General features: G+C 42.2%; 1 protein-coding gene across 2 annotated transcripts in view; it reads left to right on the top strand.

Moving 5' to 3' along the window:
- The window catches only part of Fermt2 (fermitin family member 2), a 71082-nt gene extending 53190 nt beyond the window's left edge, over positions 1 to 17892 (top strand). Inside the window, exons 5-16 of one of the 2 annotated variants that reach the window (XM_027389287.2) lie at positions 548 to 580; positions 883 to 1108; positions 1374 to 1476; positions 4122 to 4229; positions 7674 to 7808; positions 8467 to 8516; positions 9644 to 9768; positions 11579 to 11685; positions 11810 to 12031; positions 14688 to 14812; positions 15065 to 15206; positions 16642 to 17892. In XM_027389287.2, coding sequence (XP_027245088.1) covers positions 548 to 580; positions 883 to 1108; positions 1374 to 1476; positions 4122 to 4229; positions 7674 to 7808; positions 8467 to 8516; positions 9644 to 9768; positions 11579 to 11685; positions 11810 to 12031; positions 14688 to 14812; positions 15065 to 15206; positions 16642 to 16815 — 1550 coding nt within the window. In that variant the 3' untranslated portion in view covers positions 16816 to 17892. The remainder of the gene's footprint in view (positions 1 to 547; positions 581 to 882; positions 1109 to 1373; positions 1477 to 4121; positions 4230 to 7673; positions 7809 to 8466; positions 8517 to 9643; positions 9769 to 11578; positions 11686 to 11809; positions 12032 to 14687; positions 14813 to 15064; positions 15207 to 16641) is intronic. The other variant, XM_027389288.1, reaches the window with a different exon arrangement.
- The last annotated feature ends 669 nt before the right edge of the window (positions 17893 to 18561 follow it).

Genomic DNA, 18561 nt, shown 5'->3' with positions numbered 1-18561 from the left:
TCTTTCCACATCCAGTGACAGTGTGGCAGCAATTGCATGTTTTCTTTTTTAAAAGCATGATCTTAGCCAGAGAACGAGTCAAGAGGATCGCTCTAAGTATGAGGACCACGGTGTGAGACCCTGTCTTACAAAACAGGCAAAGTTAGACAGGTTTTTACTTGGTGTCTTTGATAGCCTTAGTTCTGTTATTCAAGTGAATGAGCATGTATTATATCATTAGCTAGTGTGTTTTATTTACATAGTCCCTGCTGTATGCCTAGCCCTGTCATACTGAGGGGTCCTTAGATAAATGAGGTAACGCCGCTGACTTTAGTTCAGCTGTATATAAACCAAGTCACGGTAGGCTTGATCAAAGCACAGCTTCATTTTGCATCGGACAAAATATTGTGGTGTTTATGTTGAAGCTCCTGAGGTTTTGATGCACTTACTCTTGGTTCACAGTTGGGGCGAGTCTGTTTCCCCCTTTTCCTATTTTCCTCTTCATTCTTTTGTCTTCTGTTGTTGCCTCTCCTTTGCCTTCTGAATTCCTCTCTTTCCTTTCCTATAGGCATCGATGTTCTTTACATTGGTCCTCTGAAAGGTGAGCCTCACCACAATCACACACACAGTGTTGGTCTATGCGCTTCAGCTAGAGCTTTATTTCCTAGTTCCTTCCAAGCGGCTTTCTCCTCAGAATCGCTGCCACTTTAATCATATCACGGCTTTGGTACCACGTGTTCTGTTGTATGAGCAGAGTTATTTTGTGTTTGAGGCAGGTAAATAATGTGCTAAGCTTTCCTTCCAGATTGAAGCTTGTGGCTCATTGTGCTTCCTGCCGTAGTGTGTGTCCTCACTGAGCTGAGTCTGAGCCTGGCCTCACAGCCTCCTCTTCTCACTCACTAGGAAGCATATACTCAAGCCCCGGACTTTACAGTAAAACCATGACCCCCACTTACGATGCTCATGATGGAAGCCCCTTGTCACCAACTTCCGCTTGGTTTGGTGACAGTGCCCTGTCAGAAGGCAATCCCGGGATACTTGCTGTCAGTCAGCCGGTAACATCACCAGAAATATTGGCAAAGATGTTCAAGCCTCAAGCTCTTCTTGATAAAGCAAAAACCAACCAAGGGTAAGTTTTTGGGTTTTTGAGACAGGATGTCTCTCTGTAGCCCTTGCTGTCCTGGAACTCTCTGTGTAGATCAGGCTGGCCTTGAACTCACAGAGATCCGCCTGTCTCCGCCTCCTGAGTGCTGGGATTTAAAAGGCATACATCACCAGGCCTAGCCAAGGGTAAGTTTTAAGAGGCCAGGCACAGCAGAGAATGTTCCTGGTGGGTGTGGAATGTTTGGCTAACTTTGTTTGCTTTGCTCAGCGCTCTTCTCCAATTCATCCAGGTGGCTTGACTCCTCAAGATCGCTAATGGAACAAGATGTGAAGGAAAATGAGGCCTTGCTGCTCCGGTTCAAGTACTACAGCTTTTTTGATTTGAATCCAAAGGTACCAAGGACCTAACGGGATCTTTTCTGCCTCTGTTTCTCTTCTCATTTGACTGTTAAGAAACTGTGGCAAGTTTTGAATAATATTCAAAACCCAGACCTTTAGGCAAAGGTGTTTGTATTCTGAATAAAATTAATATTTCCCTAGGTTGGAAGAATGGTTAAACTTTTTTCTCTTTTGATAAGGTAATTACAATTTCTTTGACGTGTTTCAAAGGTACTGGTTACTTTTTAAAAAATTTAACATCTACAATTATATTGTAAGGCAAAGAATAGTTTTCTAAGTTGGGCAGTGGTGGCACACACCTTTACTCCCAGCACTCGGGAGGCAGAGGCAGGTGGATCTCAGTTATTTTAAGACCAGCCTGGTCTACAAAGCAAGTTCCAGGACAGGCTCCAAAATATTTTTCTGAAAAAGTACTCTTTGTATGTTTGTTGGTTTGGTTTGGTTTTTCAAAACAGGGTTTCTGTGTATTGCTTTAGAACCTGTCCTGGAACTCGCTCTGTAGACCAGGCTGGCCTTGAACTCAGAGATCTGCTGCCTCTGCCTTCCGAGTGCTAGGATTAAAGGCGAGCGCCACCAAACTGGGCTTTATATTGTTTTATAGTCTACATTTTATTTTATCTGATAGCTAACCATTGTTACTTAGTTTCTGTGACTGGTGAGTCTGCTCTGCTATAACTTCACTTTTCCTCTACAATTTAACACAGTGAAAGTCTGTCGTTGTTTCTCCCCAGTGATGGGCACAGAGGTTTGCCTCTTTAGGGGAGAGGGCCTGTCCTGGCTCCCTGCTGTCGCCTTCATGTCTGAATGGTACTTACTCTATCTAGAGCAGTGGTTCTCAACCTTCCAATGCTGTGACCCTTCAATACAGTTCCTCATGTTGTGGCAACCCCCAACCATAAAATTATTTTCATTGCTACTTCATAACTAATTTTGATACTGTTATGAATCATAATATAAATATCCATTTTCTGATGGTTGTGGGCCATCCCTGTGAAAGGGTTATTCAAACCCCAAAGGGATCAGGACCTACAGGTTGAGAACAACTGATCTAGTGTCCTATCTTTCATTGTGTGCTCAAATAATTCTTTATATAACATAGATACAGCAAACTGCATGTAATAGAACTATAAATGTTGTATTTTCAGGCCATATCGTATCTGCTTTTAGTTGTAGGTTGGGGATTAGAATGTTTGGTTAGCATTTTAAGAGAACGTTGCTTTTTGCTAATATAATTAAATGGACAGTCTCATGACATAGATACATATACTTGCCAAAAGTGTGTCTGTACTGTCTGTTTTGGATATTTAAAATAGCCCCTCCTCCCAGGGCCTATCTCTTTGGTATTTCTCCTCTGTGAGTGAGGTATTTCCCAAAGTAATTAATTTGCTCTCATACTGGGTTCTGTTGTGGCAAGTTAGAATAACAGTGTTAAAATCTGTATTTGTACCTTATTTTAATTATTTTCAACTAGATTTCTCATTTTCCTCTCTCCTCCCTCTTTCTCCACTGCCTGCACTTTGAGACAGAATCCATCCATTCTGCATAGGCTGCTTGGAACTTAGTATGAAACCCAGGCTGGCCTCAGACTTCTGATCCCTCAGACTCTGGGTGCTGATTACAACACTGTGTCAGTACCCAGTTTTGTGGGCTTTGTTTTGAGACAGGACCTCGCTGGGCAGCCTAGTTGGCCTAGAAATGAAGGATCCCCTGCGTTAGCTTTCCCAGTGCCAGCACAGCAGTCATGGACCACCATGTCTTCCTTCAAGTTAGACTTCTTAGACTGAAACTGTAACACTGAGTTGTTACATGAACCAACCCCCTTTTTTCCTTCAGTGCGAGGGATCAAATCCTCTCTCATGTCAGGCAACCCCTTCCACCTACTGAGCTACATCCCTGAGTATTTTCTTGTCATTTTATGTCATTTTGAATAGAAAATTAGATGTATCTATAGTCATATCTGACACTAATAGATCTCTTCCTTTTTTAGAATTAACCATTTGATAATGAATATGTAATTTTATTCACTTTTTGTCGTGCTTTAAACATGAGTATTTAGCTGGGTGTTGTGGTGCAGGCTTTTAATGGCAACACCCAGGAGGCAGAGGCAGGAGGATCTCTGAATTGAAGACTTGTTAGTGTAAACAGAAAGTTGCAGACCAACTAAGGCTATGCGGAAAAGGTGGGGAGGGGGTGCTAGAGAGGTGGGTCACTGGTTAAGAAGAGCTCTTGCAGAGGACCCGGGTTTACTTCTCAGCACCCTCTCAGTAGCTTACAAGCATCCGTAACTCCAGTTCCAGGGGACCAAACAGACACCAGGCATGCATGCAGTGTACACATGTGCACAGGAGCAAAACACTCATAAGATAAAACAATTTTATTTAGAGACTTACTATTAAGATTTAGGTGTATGTGAGTTCAGGTGCCCACAGAGGCCATAGATAGCAGAACCCCTTAGGAGCTGTAATTACAGACAATTATGAGCCGTCTTACATGGGTGCTAGGAACTGAACTCTGTTCCTCTACAGTAGCACTCTTAACTGCTGAGCCATCTCTCCAGCCTCAGAAATGAATAGTTCCCATTGAGAACTTTCTGGTATTGAAGACTGTTTGTTAAAGCCCGTGTTTCCTTCCTTCGGCAGTATGATGCTATCAGAATCAATCAGCTTTACGAGCAGGCCAAGTGGGCTCTTCTCCTGGAAGAGATTGAATGCACTGAAGAAGAAATGATGATGTTTGCAGCCTTGCAGGTAAGGAAGACAGAGTGGATGATTCTTAGCAGGGAAGGGGAGAGTGGTGTTAAAGTGGCACGTGGGGCTGGCAAGATGGCCCAGCAAGCAGATGCTTGCTACCAAGCATGGTAACTCAAGTTTGATATCTAGTACCTACTTGGTGGAAGGAGAGGACCAGCTCCCAAAAATCTGCTGAGGCTGGGCATAATGGCACGCCTTTAATCCCAGCCCTGGGGAAGCAGAGGCAGGCAGTTCTCTGTGAGTCTGGGGTAGCTAGGGCTACATAGTGAGACTCTTTTTTTAATGCTGTCCTCTCACCTTCATGTGCACACATGAATGGCACATGCATGCACATACTAAATAGATGAAAATTTTTAAACATTAAAAGTGGACATTTACAAAAGTAAACGTGATTTTCTTCTTCTCCCTCTTTTTTTTTGGGGGGGGGGGTTCTAAACAGGGTTCTCTATTGTAGCCTTGGCTGTCCTGAAACTCACTGTATCCCCGACTGACCTCAAACTCAGAGATCCACCTGCTCTGCCTCCCTAGTTCTGGGATGAAAGGTGTGTGCCACCACGACCCAGCTAATGACTATTTTTTTGTTGTTTAAAAATATTTAAGAATAGGGGCTGGAGAGATGGCTCAGAGGTTAAGAGTACTGGGTGCTCTTCCAGAGGTCCTGAGTTCAAGTCCCAGCAACCACATGGTGGCTCACAGCCCTCTGTAATGAGATCTGGTGCCCTCTTCTGGCATGCAGGCATACATGCCAGCAGAACACTGCATACATAATTAATAACCCCCCTCCCCAAAAGACAGGGTTTCTCTCTAGCTTTGGAGGCTGTCCTGAAACTCACTCTGTAGACCAGGCTGGCCTCAAACTCACAGAGATCCACCTGCCTCTGCTTCTTGAGTGCTGGAATTAAAGGCGTGCACCACTACCACCTGGCTTATAATAAATAAACATATATATATATATATATATATATATATATATATATATATATATATATTCATATATACATATATGAGTCAGTGGTGCGTTTGGTTACTTTCCTATATCTTGTAGAAAAATTGGTCTTTTCCCCTCCCCCCAGTGTATAGTAACTTGAAGCTAACTCAGTTTTCTCTTAGAAATAAAATGCTAATAATATTAAATTGATGATAAGGCACATTGCAAACTGGCGGTGGCAGATATAACACCTTTAAATAATAAGAGTTCAAGAGACAAGGATAAACATAAATGTTTTTACAATATTAATTATTAAGCAGAAAGCTAATGTTTCTTTAAACTAATATTTTTCCACATGTGGGCTTTGGATACCACATGCTTCAGAATTATATTATTACTTATTAAAAAATTAATTCCCATTACTGATCCACCCTCCAGTGGAATGGCTTTAGACAAATCAGTGTGCTTAGAAGCAGTGAGGTCCATTGTCACCAGACTGACTCTCTTCAGATGTCAGTGTGCCTGAGTGGGGCTTTGGCAAGCATTCCTGGCCTGTAATGGGATTCTAGTCTTCCCTAAGGTCCCAGTGCAATTGATATTCTTTAAATAGAAATGGGAGAAGCAAGGCTGGCCCTCACCCTGAGGATTTCACTTCTTTACTCAGAACAGAAAAGCGTCTCGGCCTTCCAAATGCACCAGCGCACCAGGAAGTTCAGTTACAGCCCAAGGTCACTGTTGGAAAGTAGAGGGCACAGGGCAAGTCCTTGCTAGTGGGAGGGTGGGGGCCAATTCATCAGCTATTCCAGAGAGTTGACTAAGCAGCTGGTTAAGAATCTTACCCTGTTTCCGGGTCATTTTGACTATCTGGAGGGCTTCCCGAATTAAATATCAGCACGGTTCCCTGTGAGTCTCCTACTTGAGCAACTCTTTAAATATATCTTTTGTACTTTGGATACAGACTCATTATTTTCTGGTAGAAGTTTTCCCAAAAGCAAGATTAAGACACACAATATCTATCTGTAAAAAGCCATAGATTTATAGCAGTGTTCATAGCCCAAAGTCTTGCACATGCTAAGTGAGCATTGTACCACTGGGCTATATCCCAGCAAGACTTAGATTCTATCCACAGTAATTGAAGGGCCTCAAAGCATAGCCCTCTTGGACCATTTTTGTAGATGGGTAGGTAGGTAGATTATATATCTACATATAATATATAGAGAGGGGGTAAGGGAGGGAGGGACTTTCGGAGTGCAAATCCAAAGACTGACACACATGGCTGTTGGAGCCATCTTGGTAAAAGGAAGACAGACTGTTGTCCTTCCCAGTGTGACCACACTGAATAGGACTTATGTTTCTGCTCTTTGGCATTGAAAAGAAAGTATGGTGAGAAACCTGCAGCCGACACCTTGAACCGCTCTGTTCTTGGGGCACCCAGATCCCCTAGAAAATAGGCTTACTATAGCAAGAAGAAAGAAGATAATTTGGAATAAACTGTGGATAAAAAATACAGTTATCAAGTTAATAAGATAATAACAGGACCTTTTTGTGTCAAGATCTGTCCAGTGCTTTGAAAAATGCAGATTTCAGACTGAGTCTCAGAGTTGCTGAGTCAGGATCGCTAGGGTGGAGGGGGAAGAGGAGGGCCACATGATTCTAATAGTCTCAACTTTTGAGGCCATGCCTGACAGTGATACCTACCTTGTTCTCATTGGTTATCACCAAAGATGTCATATTTTCCCAACTTGAAGGTATAACCACTTACTACTGAGTCTTAGAATGCAGGACACTGGTAATTGGCCTCGGGTCCATGCATTGAGTATCCCCACATCACATAGATGGATGCTTCAGAAGTTCATGGTCGCTTGTGCTTTGAGAAGCAGATAATGAGAGTAACATCAGGTTCTGTTGATCTCTCCATAAAACCTCTCAGGCTTGACATTAAAACTTAATAGATTTTTAATATTTTTGACTCACCAAGTGTATTTAAAGCAACTGTTTTATACTTTAGAAAATTCTATACCAAAGACTGTTTCCTAGCTGGACAGATATGTTGTCTAACTGCACTCACACATTCTCTGTTCACACATATGAACAGTTTCTTATTCTTAGATAGCTGAGACTATGAACTGGGGAGAGTGGCGCTAGCTTCCGCTTCTCCTGAAGTTATTATCATGGTAGTTAGTACTTTTCCCCAAGTGATTTGGACTGTAGGCCAGTGAGGGTTAATTTTCTCTAGGATGTGAGACAAGCAGGTGAGTTCATCCCCACAGAAGACTTCACGCCTGGCCTGAGCCCTAGTGGGATTTGCTTCTGTACGAGGCCCTGTTCTTGGGTTTCCTATAAGAGCAGCAGTGCTTTTAGCCACTGAGCCATCATCTGTCCAGCATCCTCCCCCAGATGCCTTATCTTTACAAATCAGATGCTAAAAAATATCCAATATAGAGTCAGGATATTTTCATCTTAAAGTTCTGCAACTGAACAGTCATTTCAACAACATGTTATTCTGGTTTCAGTATCATATCAATAAACTATCAATCATGACCTCAGAAAATCATCTGAACAACAGTGACAAAGACGTTGATGAAGTTGATGCTGCCCTTTCTGATCTGGAGATCACTTTGGAAGGCGGGAAAACATCAACAATTCTGGTAGGGTGGATCTTTAGCTAATGACTTTAATTAAAGCTTACCTTTTTGGGTTTTCCATTGCCAGAAAAGGGACCTGGAAGGTGGAGAAAAGTGTTCAGTTCTTTACAGAAGTCTGTCATAGATTTTTCAGAGTTTTTTTTGTGGTGGGAGGATCAACCCAGGGCCCCACTCTCCACCCCAGGAAACCTCCTGAGGAAATAGTGTCACTAGCCCCTAGAGCTTCCCACACTGAAACTCTGTCTAAACATTGTTTTGTGAGTGGTGGGAAGGCATTCCTCTAGGAAAGGCAGCATCAAGTCTCTAAAGTAGTCTTGATACACTAAAGAAAGGAGAAATGAGCCTCTCTGTCCCCTAAATACTTCTGGTTTTTAAAACTAAGGAAGGAGTTATTGCTGAAGAAACATTTTTCTTGGTGCCATTATGAGTTACAACATTTCCATATGTTGCTATAGAACATTTCAGCTATAATTTAGAAGTAACAATACATTCTTGGGGGCTATACAAATGTCATTGCCTTTGTAACAAGACCATGTAATATGATCATATCATTAGTATCTTTAGCATCTGTATTTTGAATATTAAATAAGCAGTTTTTAAAATCAGATACCAAACTAAATTTGAAAGATTAAGAAAAATATTATTTTAATTCTTTACCTAGGGTGATATTACATCAATTCCAGAACTTGCTGACTATATTAAAGTTTTCAAGTAAGTACTAAAGTGGGAGGGACTTCAAATAACAATAAGAGCTGTCAGTTTTATAGTCATGTTCACATTTAAATTTACAGTAATTTTGTCAATTATTTGTAAAACAAATCTGTAAGATTTACCAATTAGATAAATACTTAAAACTAAGATATTCATGCTGGGTGTTGGTGGCACAAGCCTTTAATCCTGTCACTCGGGAGGCAGAGGCAGGCGGATCTCTGTGAGTTCCAGGCCAGCCTGGTCTCCAGAGCAAGTGCCAGGATAGGCTCCAAAGCTACACAGAGAAACCCTGTCTCAGGGGAAAAAAAAAAAAAAAACACTAAGATATTCATGTTAACCAAACCAAAACCACTACAATCATTATTTTATTTGATCTTAAAATCCGCAGGGCTGATTGTATCCTACAGTTGGTAGTAGGGGTCTGTGTTAAAAGTGGTGTCTTTGCTCAGAGATCCAGACTCCATTGGCTTATGTTCATAAGCTGCTGGGCCCTTTCCTGTATGGTCCCAGTGAATTTTTCTAGACTTTTAAGGAGTCCACTTGTAATCCTCAAAACCGAGAACTGAGCAGTGAAGCAGGTGGGAGACAGATGCTGGGAGACAGATGTGGTGCCGCTTTCCTGCTGGGTGCTCTGGGAAATGGACGGTATAAAGCATTTCCTAAGGCTGAAAATACCACAGCTCCCAGTATAATACGCTTCTGAGACAAGGGCAAGAGTTCAAAACTTCCCTTTTCCTCGCTTTCCGGTTACCTGTACCTTCACTGTGCCGCCATCTGTGTTTGGCCCTGGAGTGGCATGTCTGTGCTGTGACTGACTCTTCTTTCACTGCAGTCATGCTGAGCACATATGATGTAGAGGATTCAGCAGCAATAATGCTGTGGACACCACTGCATGTGCAGGGGTTTGGTGGTGGCCATGGACCTTTCCAAATGGACAGCTTTAAGTGACAAGTGTGGGGCTGTGGGTGCTCTATCCTCCCGCTGTTTGAACACACAGTCTGCAGGAAAACACTGGCCAAAGGCCAGTAAAATTGGCCCGTGTTTCTCAGCACTGAGAAATTTAACTGCTAAAACAGCCTTGACAGAGTTACTTCAAGTGGTTATTGTCTCAACTGTTTGCCACGTAGGCCTAAAAAGCTGACTTTAAAAGGGTACAAGCAGTACTGGTGCACCTTCAAAGACACGTCCATTTCCTGCTATAAGAGCCGAGAGGAGTCCAGCGGTACACCTGCTCACCAGATGAACCTGAGAGGTATGGAGCCTTGTGTGACCTGTGAGACATCTGTCAGTTGGTCCTCAATACACTTCACTTGGCAGGGCCACTTAGCGCTCTCTTTACATCTTTGGGGTCTTAGCAGTATTTTTGATTCTCCACTTTGTACGTGGCTATTTTGTTGTGATCTCTGGGCGGACCCAAGCTGAAGCACATGACATTTACCTCACTTGTCAAGTAAATTATGATGTTCTTTTCTCATCTTGAGCATTAAGAACATTAGGGTTCCCTCACCTGCAGCCGTGCAGCTGTTGTGTCTGCATTTCTTGTTTCTCCCTTGTCGCTGCTGATTCTTCACCCTTGATTACTGCAGAGCTTTTAACCTATTTCCCTGGCACAGTGTCTTTAGGGAGGTGGCTCCAATCTCCCACTTCCTCATCCAGTTCTTTTGTCTTTACTTTTCTCTCCTCCAGCTGGAATTGGAGGCATGAGTCTCCTCACTGAGCAGCTGCAGCCTGGGCCACTCTTCAGTGAGGGCTGAGCTGTTAGTGCTCTTTTTTTACTTAATATTTTTTAAAGCTTTATCGTGTGTGTGTGTGTGTGTGTGTGTGTGTGTGTGTGTGTGTGTGTGTGTGTGTGTGTGTGTACAGGTACCTGAGTAGTCTACAAGAGGGTATCAAACCCACCAGAGCTGGAATAAGAGGCAGTAATTTGGGAACTGAATTCTTATTCTTTGCAAGCCTCCTGTCCGTATGTATCCTTAACTGCTGAGCTGTGCCTCCTCCAGCCCCTAGCTGGATCTTTTATTCATTCAGGCCTGTGACTGGAGCTAGAGCTTCATTTGGCATTTTTGGTGGTCTCTGTCACTTCATTTCTTTCTCCTGGCTCGGGTGGAAGGAGTCTTACCTCTCCATATGGGGAACTGGAAGTGGTATTTAGGAGTGTTTGTCTGGTATGTGTGAGACCCTGGGTTCAGTTCCCAGCACCCTTTGGAAATCACTGCCAGTTTGGGTGGTGGTGATTTAGAAAGAGTCAGAAGGAAGGAGCTGGTGAGAGTTGATGCTTTTTATTCTTCCATAAGTGAGGGTGTGAGTGTCATTGTGTAAATGGGGTCTGGCTCAAGATGCAAAGAGATCGTAGTAGAGTTCACTTGTAAAGGGTGTGCTGGGAATGTGTGAGAGGCCCTGGGTTCCACCTGAACACCAAAGTAAATAAAATAAATCTGCAGGAAGCCTGCCTGAGGAGCAAAGACAGCCAGCCAGCTGCTGGAAAGAGCCTTCCAAGCAGACACTCCGAGCTGGTGCATCTGGGAAGAAAAGGGATATGAGGTTGGAATAGAACAGGGTTTAGGGAGAGAATAGTTAAAATGTGGAGAATGGGTCAAGGCAAATCCATGGTTCCGTTTTTGATATCTTTTGGGGGATAATTACAGAATTATGAGCTCTAAATCACCTTGAGAAACCAGTCAGATTTGTGTATCTTCACACGTCTGTCTTAATTTCACCACACAACTTCCCCCTTGTTTGAAAAGTTCTACAAAGGGCAACTGTTGGTATGTAGTAATGTCCCTGGAAAGAAGAGAGAACTCTTTACCTAAAGTACTCTTTCCTTTAGCACTTTAAACAAAGTGGCCATTTGGATTCTTATAGTTCATAACTGTATGTATTTCTGAATCCTTAGCTCTAGAGTATCATTTCAGTACCAAAGCTGCATTGGTCACCTTCCACCGGATGAAGGTGTTCTTAAAATATTGTGGCAGAGTTCAGCAAATAAAATCTCACAAAATGAGGCTATTATGTTGGCTCAGGATTTCCTTTATGCACTTTTATAATTAAATTTATTATTACAGGATGTGAAGTTACCCCAGATGTGAACATTTCGGGCCAAAAATTTAACATTAAACTCCTAATTCCGGTTGCAGAGGGCATGAATGAAATTTGGCTTCGTTGTGATAATGTAAGTTTTCCAATTAAACCTCACCTTTCTTTAACTCCCGTGAGAGCTGGCCAGCTGTCCCTACATTGTATACCTAGGTCCGGAGCACCATGTGGCTTCATCCCTCCGCGTTTCTTTTCCACAGGAGAAGCAGTATGCACACTGGATGGCAGCCTGCAGATTAGCTTCCAAAGGCAAGACCATGGCAGACAGTTCTTACAACTTAGAGGTTCAGAACATTCTCTCCTTCCTGAAGATGCAGCATCTGAACCCAGATCCCCAGCTAATCCCAGAACAGATCACAACCGACATCAATCCTGAGTGTCTGGTATCCCCTCGATACCTAAAGAAGTATAAGAACAAACAGGTATCTCGTTCTACTTAATTTGCTGGTTTTATAATTTTACTCACATGCTTTAAATACTGTTTCTGCTCTTAAATGAAAGTTACCGGCGTTGTAGAACATAAAACAGGAAATGGGGGAGGTCAGTTTAAACTGGTTGTTAATCTTCTATAAAGTTAATAGGCTAGATACTGGGAAGCGGTGCCAAGAGCCTGTTTATTCTACACAACCCCACGAGGTCACTCTCAAAGAAAGGACTGTCAAGAACTGAACCAGTCTTAAGGGCCCCGATTCTTTGGTTCCCTATGGATATGACAGAAAAGCACGTCAGCACTTCCCCAGAGTATCTTTAATACTTGTATAGCTGAGGTAGATTAACTGGCTTTTAGAAATAAAATGTTACGTGGTAGAGATAGTTTGTCCTCCATCACTGTCTTAACACTAATAGAACCTAACAAATCTGACACAGAGTTACAAAGTTTGATGAATTTTAACTTAAAATTTATGGCCTTTGTCCACCCTCTTTGGAATTCCTGTTCTGGAAATTAATACCATAAAAGGTTTGCTATTCAGGAAAATGGCACTTTGGTAACCACACAAGGTCCTCAGCAGGGAAATTCAACTGGAGAGCCCCTAGGATTCTCTACACTGAACAGCAAGCCATAAAAGGAAAGGCTTCAGATCGGACAGGGAGCAGAGAAGACCTCTAAAATAAATAAGTCATTTTTATTGAGCTTTGTTTTTATCTTTAAGGAATCATTCTAAAACATTAAAGTCCAAATTAAACAGAGCATTACCTTCCTTAAATTTAAGCATAGTTTTCTTAAATGAATCTGAAACAGTTTCGCTTTCCACAGAAATGTTCAGAACGTTGATCGGGAATGGTCTGTCTGTGTGGTTAAGGCCATTTCCTCGACAGGGACATTGTTTACCCCAGAGTCATGGGCTTTGGGAGTGAGTGGTGAGGAATGGCGGACATGCTGCCCCGCCCCGGGGAGCCTTGTGGAATGCAGATATGTTAGAAAGGAGGGGGAGGAGGCACCGGCTTTCTTCCAACTCACTGAAGAGCTGTGTGCCAAGAGACTAGTTTCTGTAAGTGAACTCATTTACCTTCAAATGATTTCAAACCTTAGCGGTTCTGTTATTTTGATGTCAGGTATCCAGAGATGATAGTTTTCTGTCTTTGAGTTGTAGACAAAATGTGACCTAAAATCCTCTGTCTGTCGTCAGTGTCAGGAAATCAGTGTATGGCCTGTGGTTAAGGACTGTTCCGGGCTTTGGTCTTACTGAGTAAAATACTCAGACCTGTCTGAGTAGCCTCTGAGCTTTATCCCCTTTGCATGGCTTCCAGGCAGGAGATAAGATAGATTATTGGCTGCAGGGGACCCTGCCACAGCGGAGGCTCCTTCAGCATAGTCTCTGATACTTAATCTGCTTTTCTTCCCCTAATTATGCATATATTAGCTAAACTTTCCAGGATTCTTTTGAGTGGGTATGAATTTTTAACTGTAAATAAAAGAATTATTCTGTCATCCCAAACTGAAAAGACATGCGTGGCCACAGCTCCTAGGGCCCTGTTTGGCAAACTTTTTGTTTCTCCTTCCAGGAAAAAGGATGCAAAAAGCAGATGGTAATTGGGGCCTGCAGCCCTTTTGTGCAAATAAAGGAACAGTGTGGTCGCTGAGCTCTTAATGCAGCCCTTAGCTCCCTTCTGAGGAGCTGAGCATGTGCCATGTCATCTTACTAAACCTGAGAAAGCTGTCATGGCTTTTGATTAGTGGTTTTTATTTTGCTACTAAAATAATTAGCTTTACCTTCACCATAAGAACTGGCACCTGAGGGGAGAAAGAGGGACTTGCCCGTTTCCTTCTGTGAGCTTCCATCTTTAATCTGAGTGACACTTACATCTGCAGTGTTGCACTTCTCTGTATTTGAATGGATAGTAATTGCTACTTCCTCCTTTTCATTCTCATTCTTGCATTGACTTGCATTCCACCTGAGTGGTCTTCTTTCTGCATGGTTTTCTGCTGGAATTTTGGCGTGCAGCTGCTGCAACCTTTTCTTTGCTTCATTGCTGTTTTCCTGATCGCCTCTTTTTTTTTCTTTCTGCTCCCTTTTTCTTTCCTCGCATTGCCATCTACAGCCAGGCTATGTAAGAGATTTGGTAAGTTGGTAATATGGAGATATTTACAAAGAGACAGAAATTCAACATTGTAAAGCCACACTCAAAGCCACTCCTATCTGGTCCCTTACCCCACCATGGGAGAATTCATCCTAGTGCATACAGATAAATTAGTTCAATTCTGGTTGACTGCTATAATAGACACATGGATGGCACTCACTATCTTTTCATGTTCGGTCTCTAGACTGGAGCCCCATGCATATTGTTGCTAAACTTCAACAAGCATCTGTATATGCATCTGAATGTGTTTTCTTGTCATCGCTCACCAGTGTCTGTCCACTTGGAACATTTCTCAATCCTGCTAGTCATACACTAGAACAATGCTTCTTGTGTGATACACAAAGCTGAAATTAACATTGTTGCTTTATTGAAATGCCCAAATGAACCTTTGGATACTTTTAATTCCAATTCAATATGACTTATGGGGTACATAATTAGATTTTTATCTTGTTTCTATCACAAAAGATATAATCTAATTGTTTACTTGATCGTGTTTAGATAACAGCAAGAATATTGGAGGCCCATCAGAATGTAGCCCAAATGAGTCTGATTGAAGCCAAGATGAGATTCATTCAAGCTTGGCAGTCTCTGCCTGAATTCGGCATCACACACTTCATTGCGAGGTCAGTGTGCTGCTGTAATCTCTGTATGTTGTTTACCTATTTCATGTACTCACATCTTAAACATGGAAAGCAAAGCTCATTAGACACACTAACCTCTTCTACAGCAAAACTTCAAAATGGTCTGTTCTAGGCTGTTCATTTTCTCATTAACAACTCAGAGTATCGTGTTTCTATCTTTATTTGTTCAGTTGTTCTTAGGGTTGGGGAAAACCTCCCTCCCCTATTCTGAGGGGTTTTTCTTCAAAATTACAGATTCCAAGGCGGCAAGAGAGAAGAACTTATTGGAATTGCATACAACAGATTGATTCGGATGGACGCCAGCACGGGAGACGCCATCAAAACATGGCGGTTCAGCAACATGAAGCAGTGGAATGTCAACTGGGAGATCAAGATGGTAAACTAGCAATGGGTTTCTGCCGCTGAGGGTGCACTCATAGTTCAGTGGATCTGGATTTGTTCCCCCACACTTCAGAAAAACAAAAAGGGGGAGTCTTAAATCCTGGAGATTGGGTTATGTGAGGTAATTTGGCTGTGATACTTTATACCCCCATTAACTGCTAGGGCGCATTCGGCTTGTGTGGCTAGTGAGTTCTGGTGCCCCCCTTCACCTCTCATACTTGTTAGTGGGAGAATACAGCCAGCCTTCTTTCTGCCAAGGGTATACGAGCAGCTGTGCTCCCATGCTCTACAACCTTCAAACAAGCTTTCAAAGGCCACCATTAGGTAGGAAGCCAAGCTTCCAAGACTCCAGCCTCATCCAAATGAGGCTCTGCACAGGGTAGTCTCTGTTTGTTTACAAATAAATTGGAGTGGAGAGATGGCTCAGCAGCTAAGAGCACTTGCTGTTCTTCCAAAGGACCTAGGTTCAATTCCCAGCACCCACAACCAGTTCCAGGGGATCTGACACCCTCATCTGGCCTCATAGACATGTATGCAGACAAAACAGAAAAAAAAAAAAAAAAAAAAAGCCCTAGGGATAGCACTTGCCTAGCATTCCTGAAGCCCTGGTTGGTGGAGCATCTTGGAGGGAACAGAGTGCCAGGTCACTTCCACTGCATAGCAACTTAGAGGCCAGCATGGGCTATGGAAGACTGTCTTAAAATATGAATAGTAAAAAAAAAAAAGCCCAATCCTTAGGATTCAAGTGTAGACCATGATGCTATCTCTCCATAATAACTAAATCCCTTATAGCAGCAGAGTTTGTGTCCCATGCCTCTTTGGGCCAGGCATGACACTAAATGTTTGCATTTATCCTCATCTCAAAGCCTAACATGGTTATTATCCATGCCCACACTTAGTGATTGGCTCAGTGTTCAAACAGTTTGTTTTTGGTCTCTGAATCCTGGTGCATGTACCACTATGTAGCCACTATGGTGCCCTTTTTCTTTTTCACATGGACATCATATGAAACAGTCTTACCTGGTAGAGGTGTTTGGCTTGGCAGATTGGATATGTTGTATCAGTTGCTAACAGAAAAACTCATCTTTCTGAAATATTTAAACATGATACCTAAAGGTTAAATACTGGAGCAAATGTTAAATAAAACACAGGAAGTAGATTTTCTCCCAGGACCTGAAGAAAGACATTCTCAATAATTGCATTACCATAGACCACTTGGGAACTTAATGGCTTAAACCCCTTGAGAACTTGCAAACTAAAGGAATGGGGGAAGGGATGATACAGTTTTCAGTTTTCTTACTGTTAGTTACACAGACATTATTGCTGTTCTTGGATAATTATCTGGGGAGTGGCAGCAATTCAGTGGACACCTACAAAATGAACTTACAGAAGCTCCTGGGGACACTGATGATTCTTTGTCTCTGTTCCAGGTCACTGTGGAGTTTGCAGACGAGGTCCGGTTGTCCTTCATCTGTACTGAAGTAGACTGTAAGGTGGTCCATGAGTTCATTGGTGGTTACATATTTCTCTCGACTCGTGCAAAAGACCAGAATGAGAGTTTAGATGAGGAGATGTTTTACAAACTCACCAGTGGTTGGGTGTGAATAGGAAAACTGTGTAATGAAACTCCACAGCCATAACAATATTTAACTTTAAAGCTATTGTTTCCTATATGCTGCTTAATAAAGTAAGCTTGAAATTTATCATTTTATCATGAAAACTCTTTGCCTTATCAGACCGGTTAATATGTGCACTAACAAGCACGGTTATTAATCTGCTACCGTGATGCAGTATGTGGACTGTGGAATACCGAACATTCCTCAGGCCATGAATTGAAATCTGAAGTAATGGGTGAATCAGGAGCCAGCTGTCGCTGATTGACACTAGCCAAACTAAGAAACAAGCCATCTACTACCAAGTTATCCAGGGTGTAACCTATATGAAGTCTATTTATCATGTATAATGCATGTGTTTAATGTATGTTTCATTTGATGCCCTCTCTTAAAATACCCTACTTCTGGTAGCCAATCAGTCCCCTCTCCTAATATAAAATCGGGTCTGCAGTAGATGCTTGGTATTCGATGATGTCATTGACCTTGAAGGAAGTGCTGTTGATCTGTTGTTGTGCTTGACTGGGTTTGTCCTTGAATAAGCATGTTGTACATTGTTTTGTGTTTATTTTTACACCATACTGTATTACAACACTCTTAGTATTCACCAGCATATTCACTATCTGCCTAAAATATGCAACCTTTGTGTTACAATATGAAGTAAAGTTCTATGAAGTATGCATTTTGTGTAACTAATGTACAAACACAAATTTTATAAAATTGTACAGTTTTTTAAAAACTATTCACAACTAGGAAATGGCTTAAATGTAGCATCGTTGCATTAATTAAATGCTTTTAAAGTGTATAATTAATATGCAGTTTCAGTATCTGCTAAATTAAGAATGCCTTCATGATGGTCATGACTTGCCGTGATGCCCTTAGCTCTGCCCCTGGACTGGCTGTGCTCTGGTCTGTTGCGCTGTTACAGTCTGCATTGGTGCTAGTTAGAAAACTCCTAGCTCACAAGCCCAGAGGGCGCCAGAAGGGGTAGACTTACCAGTATTGTCCAATAATCCATGACTTAAAGACTGTATAAATGCATTTTATTTTAAATAAAAGCAAAACCTTTTATTTAACATGTTCTTTTTGTGCTTCTGATCTCTCAACACTACCTACCTCTGTGTTGTTAGAATGGCCACCGGTGCTAGACCAGGTCCCAGATGAAGTCTTTGTCTCTAAGGTGCATTCTTTGCTGTTCTCCATTTAGACTCCAAACTTTGAATTGTGTACCTTCCCTTGACCCTGTCAGCCTATTGCTTTTTCTCTAATACACATGAAGCAAAAACCTAAACCTAATGTGGTTCTCCACCTTCCTAATGCTGTGACGCTTTAATATAGTTCCTCGTGTCATGCTGACCCCCAACCATAAAACTATTTTTATTGTTACCCCATAACTATAATTTTGCTACTGTTATGAATCATAATGGAAATATCTGTGTTTTCTGATGGTCTTTAGTGACCCCTGTGAAAAGATCATTTGACCCCTAAAGGGTTAAGACCCATGGGTCAGAACTAACTGCTGCTCTTGACATTTCACCCCATCGTCCGTACTATCCCCAGCCCTGCACCTACTCTTCGCCTGTCTGAATTTTCCTGCCTTTAGAAATTTTACTGTTTGTAGTTTTTCTTCCTAATACTTCTAAGTTGCCTTGGAGCCAAGTGTGCTCTTTGCCTTCTCTGAGCTGCCAGCTGTATTTAATGGATGCCAGGGCAGAGCTTGACTGGGGCCCAGGTTCCTAT

Source organism: Cricetulus griseus, assembly GCF_003668045.3.
Source record: "Cricetulus griseus strain 17A/GY chromosome 1 unlocalized genomic scaffold, alternate assembly CriGri-PICRH-1.0 chr1_1, whole genome shotgun sequence".
Taxonomy (NCBI): Eukaryota; Metazoa; Chordata; class Mammalia; order Rodentia; family Cricetidae; genus Cricetulus; species Cricetulus griseus.
The sequence above is the reverse complement of the archived record's forward strand: the minus strand, read 5'-3'. Positions and strand labels throughout refer to the sequence as shown.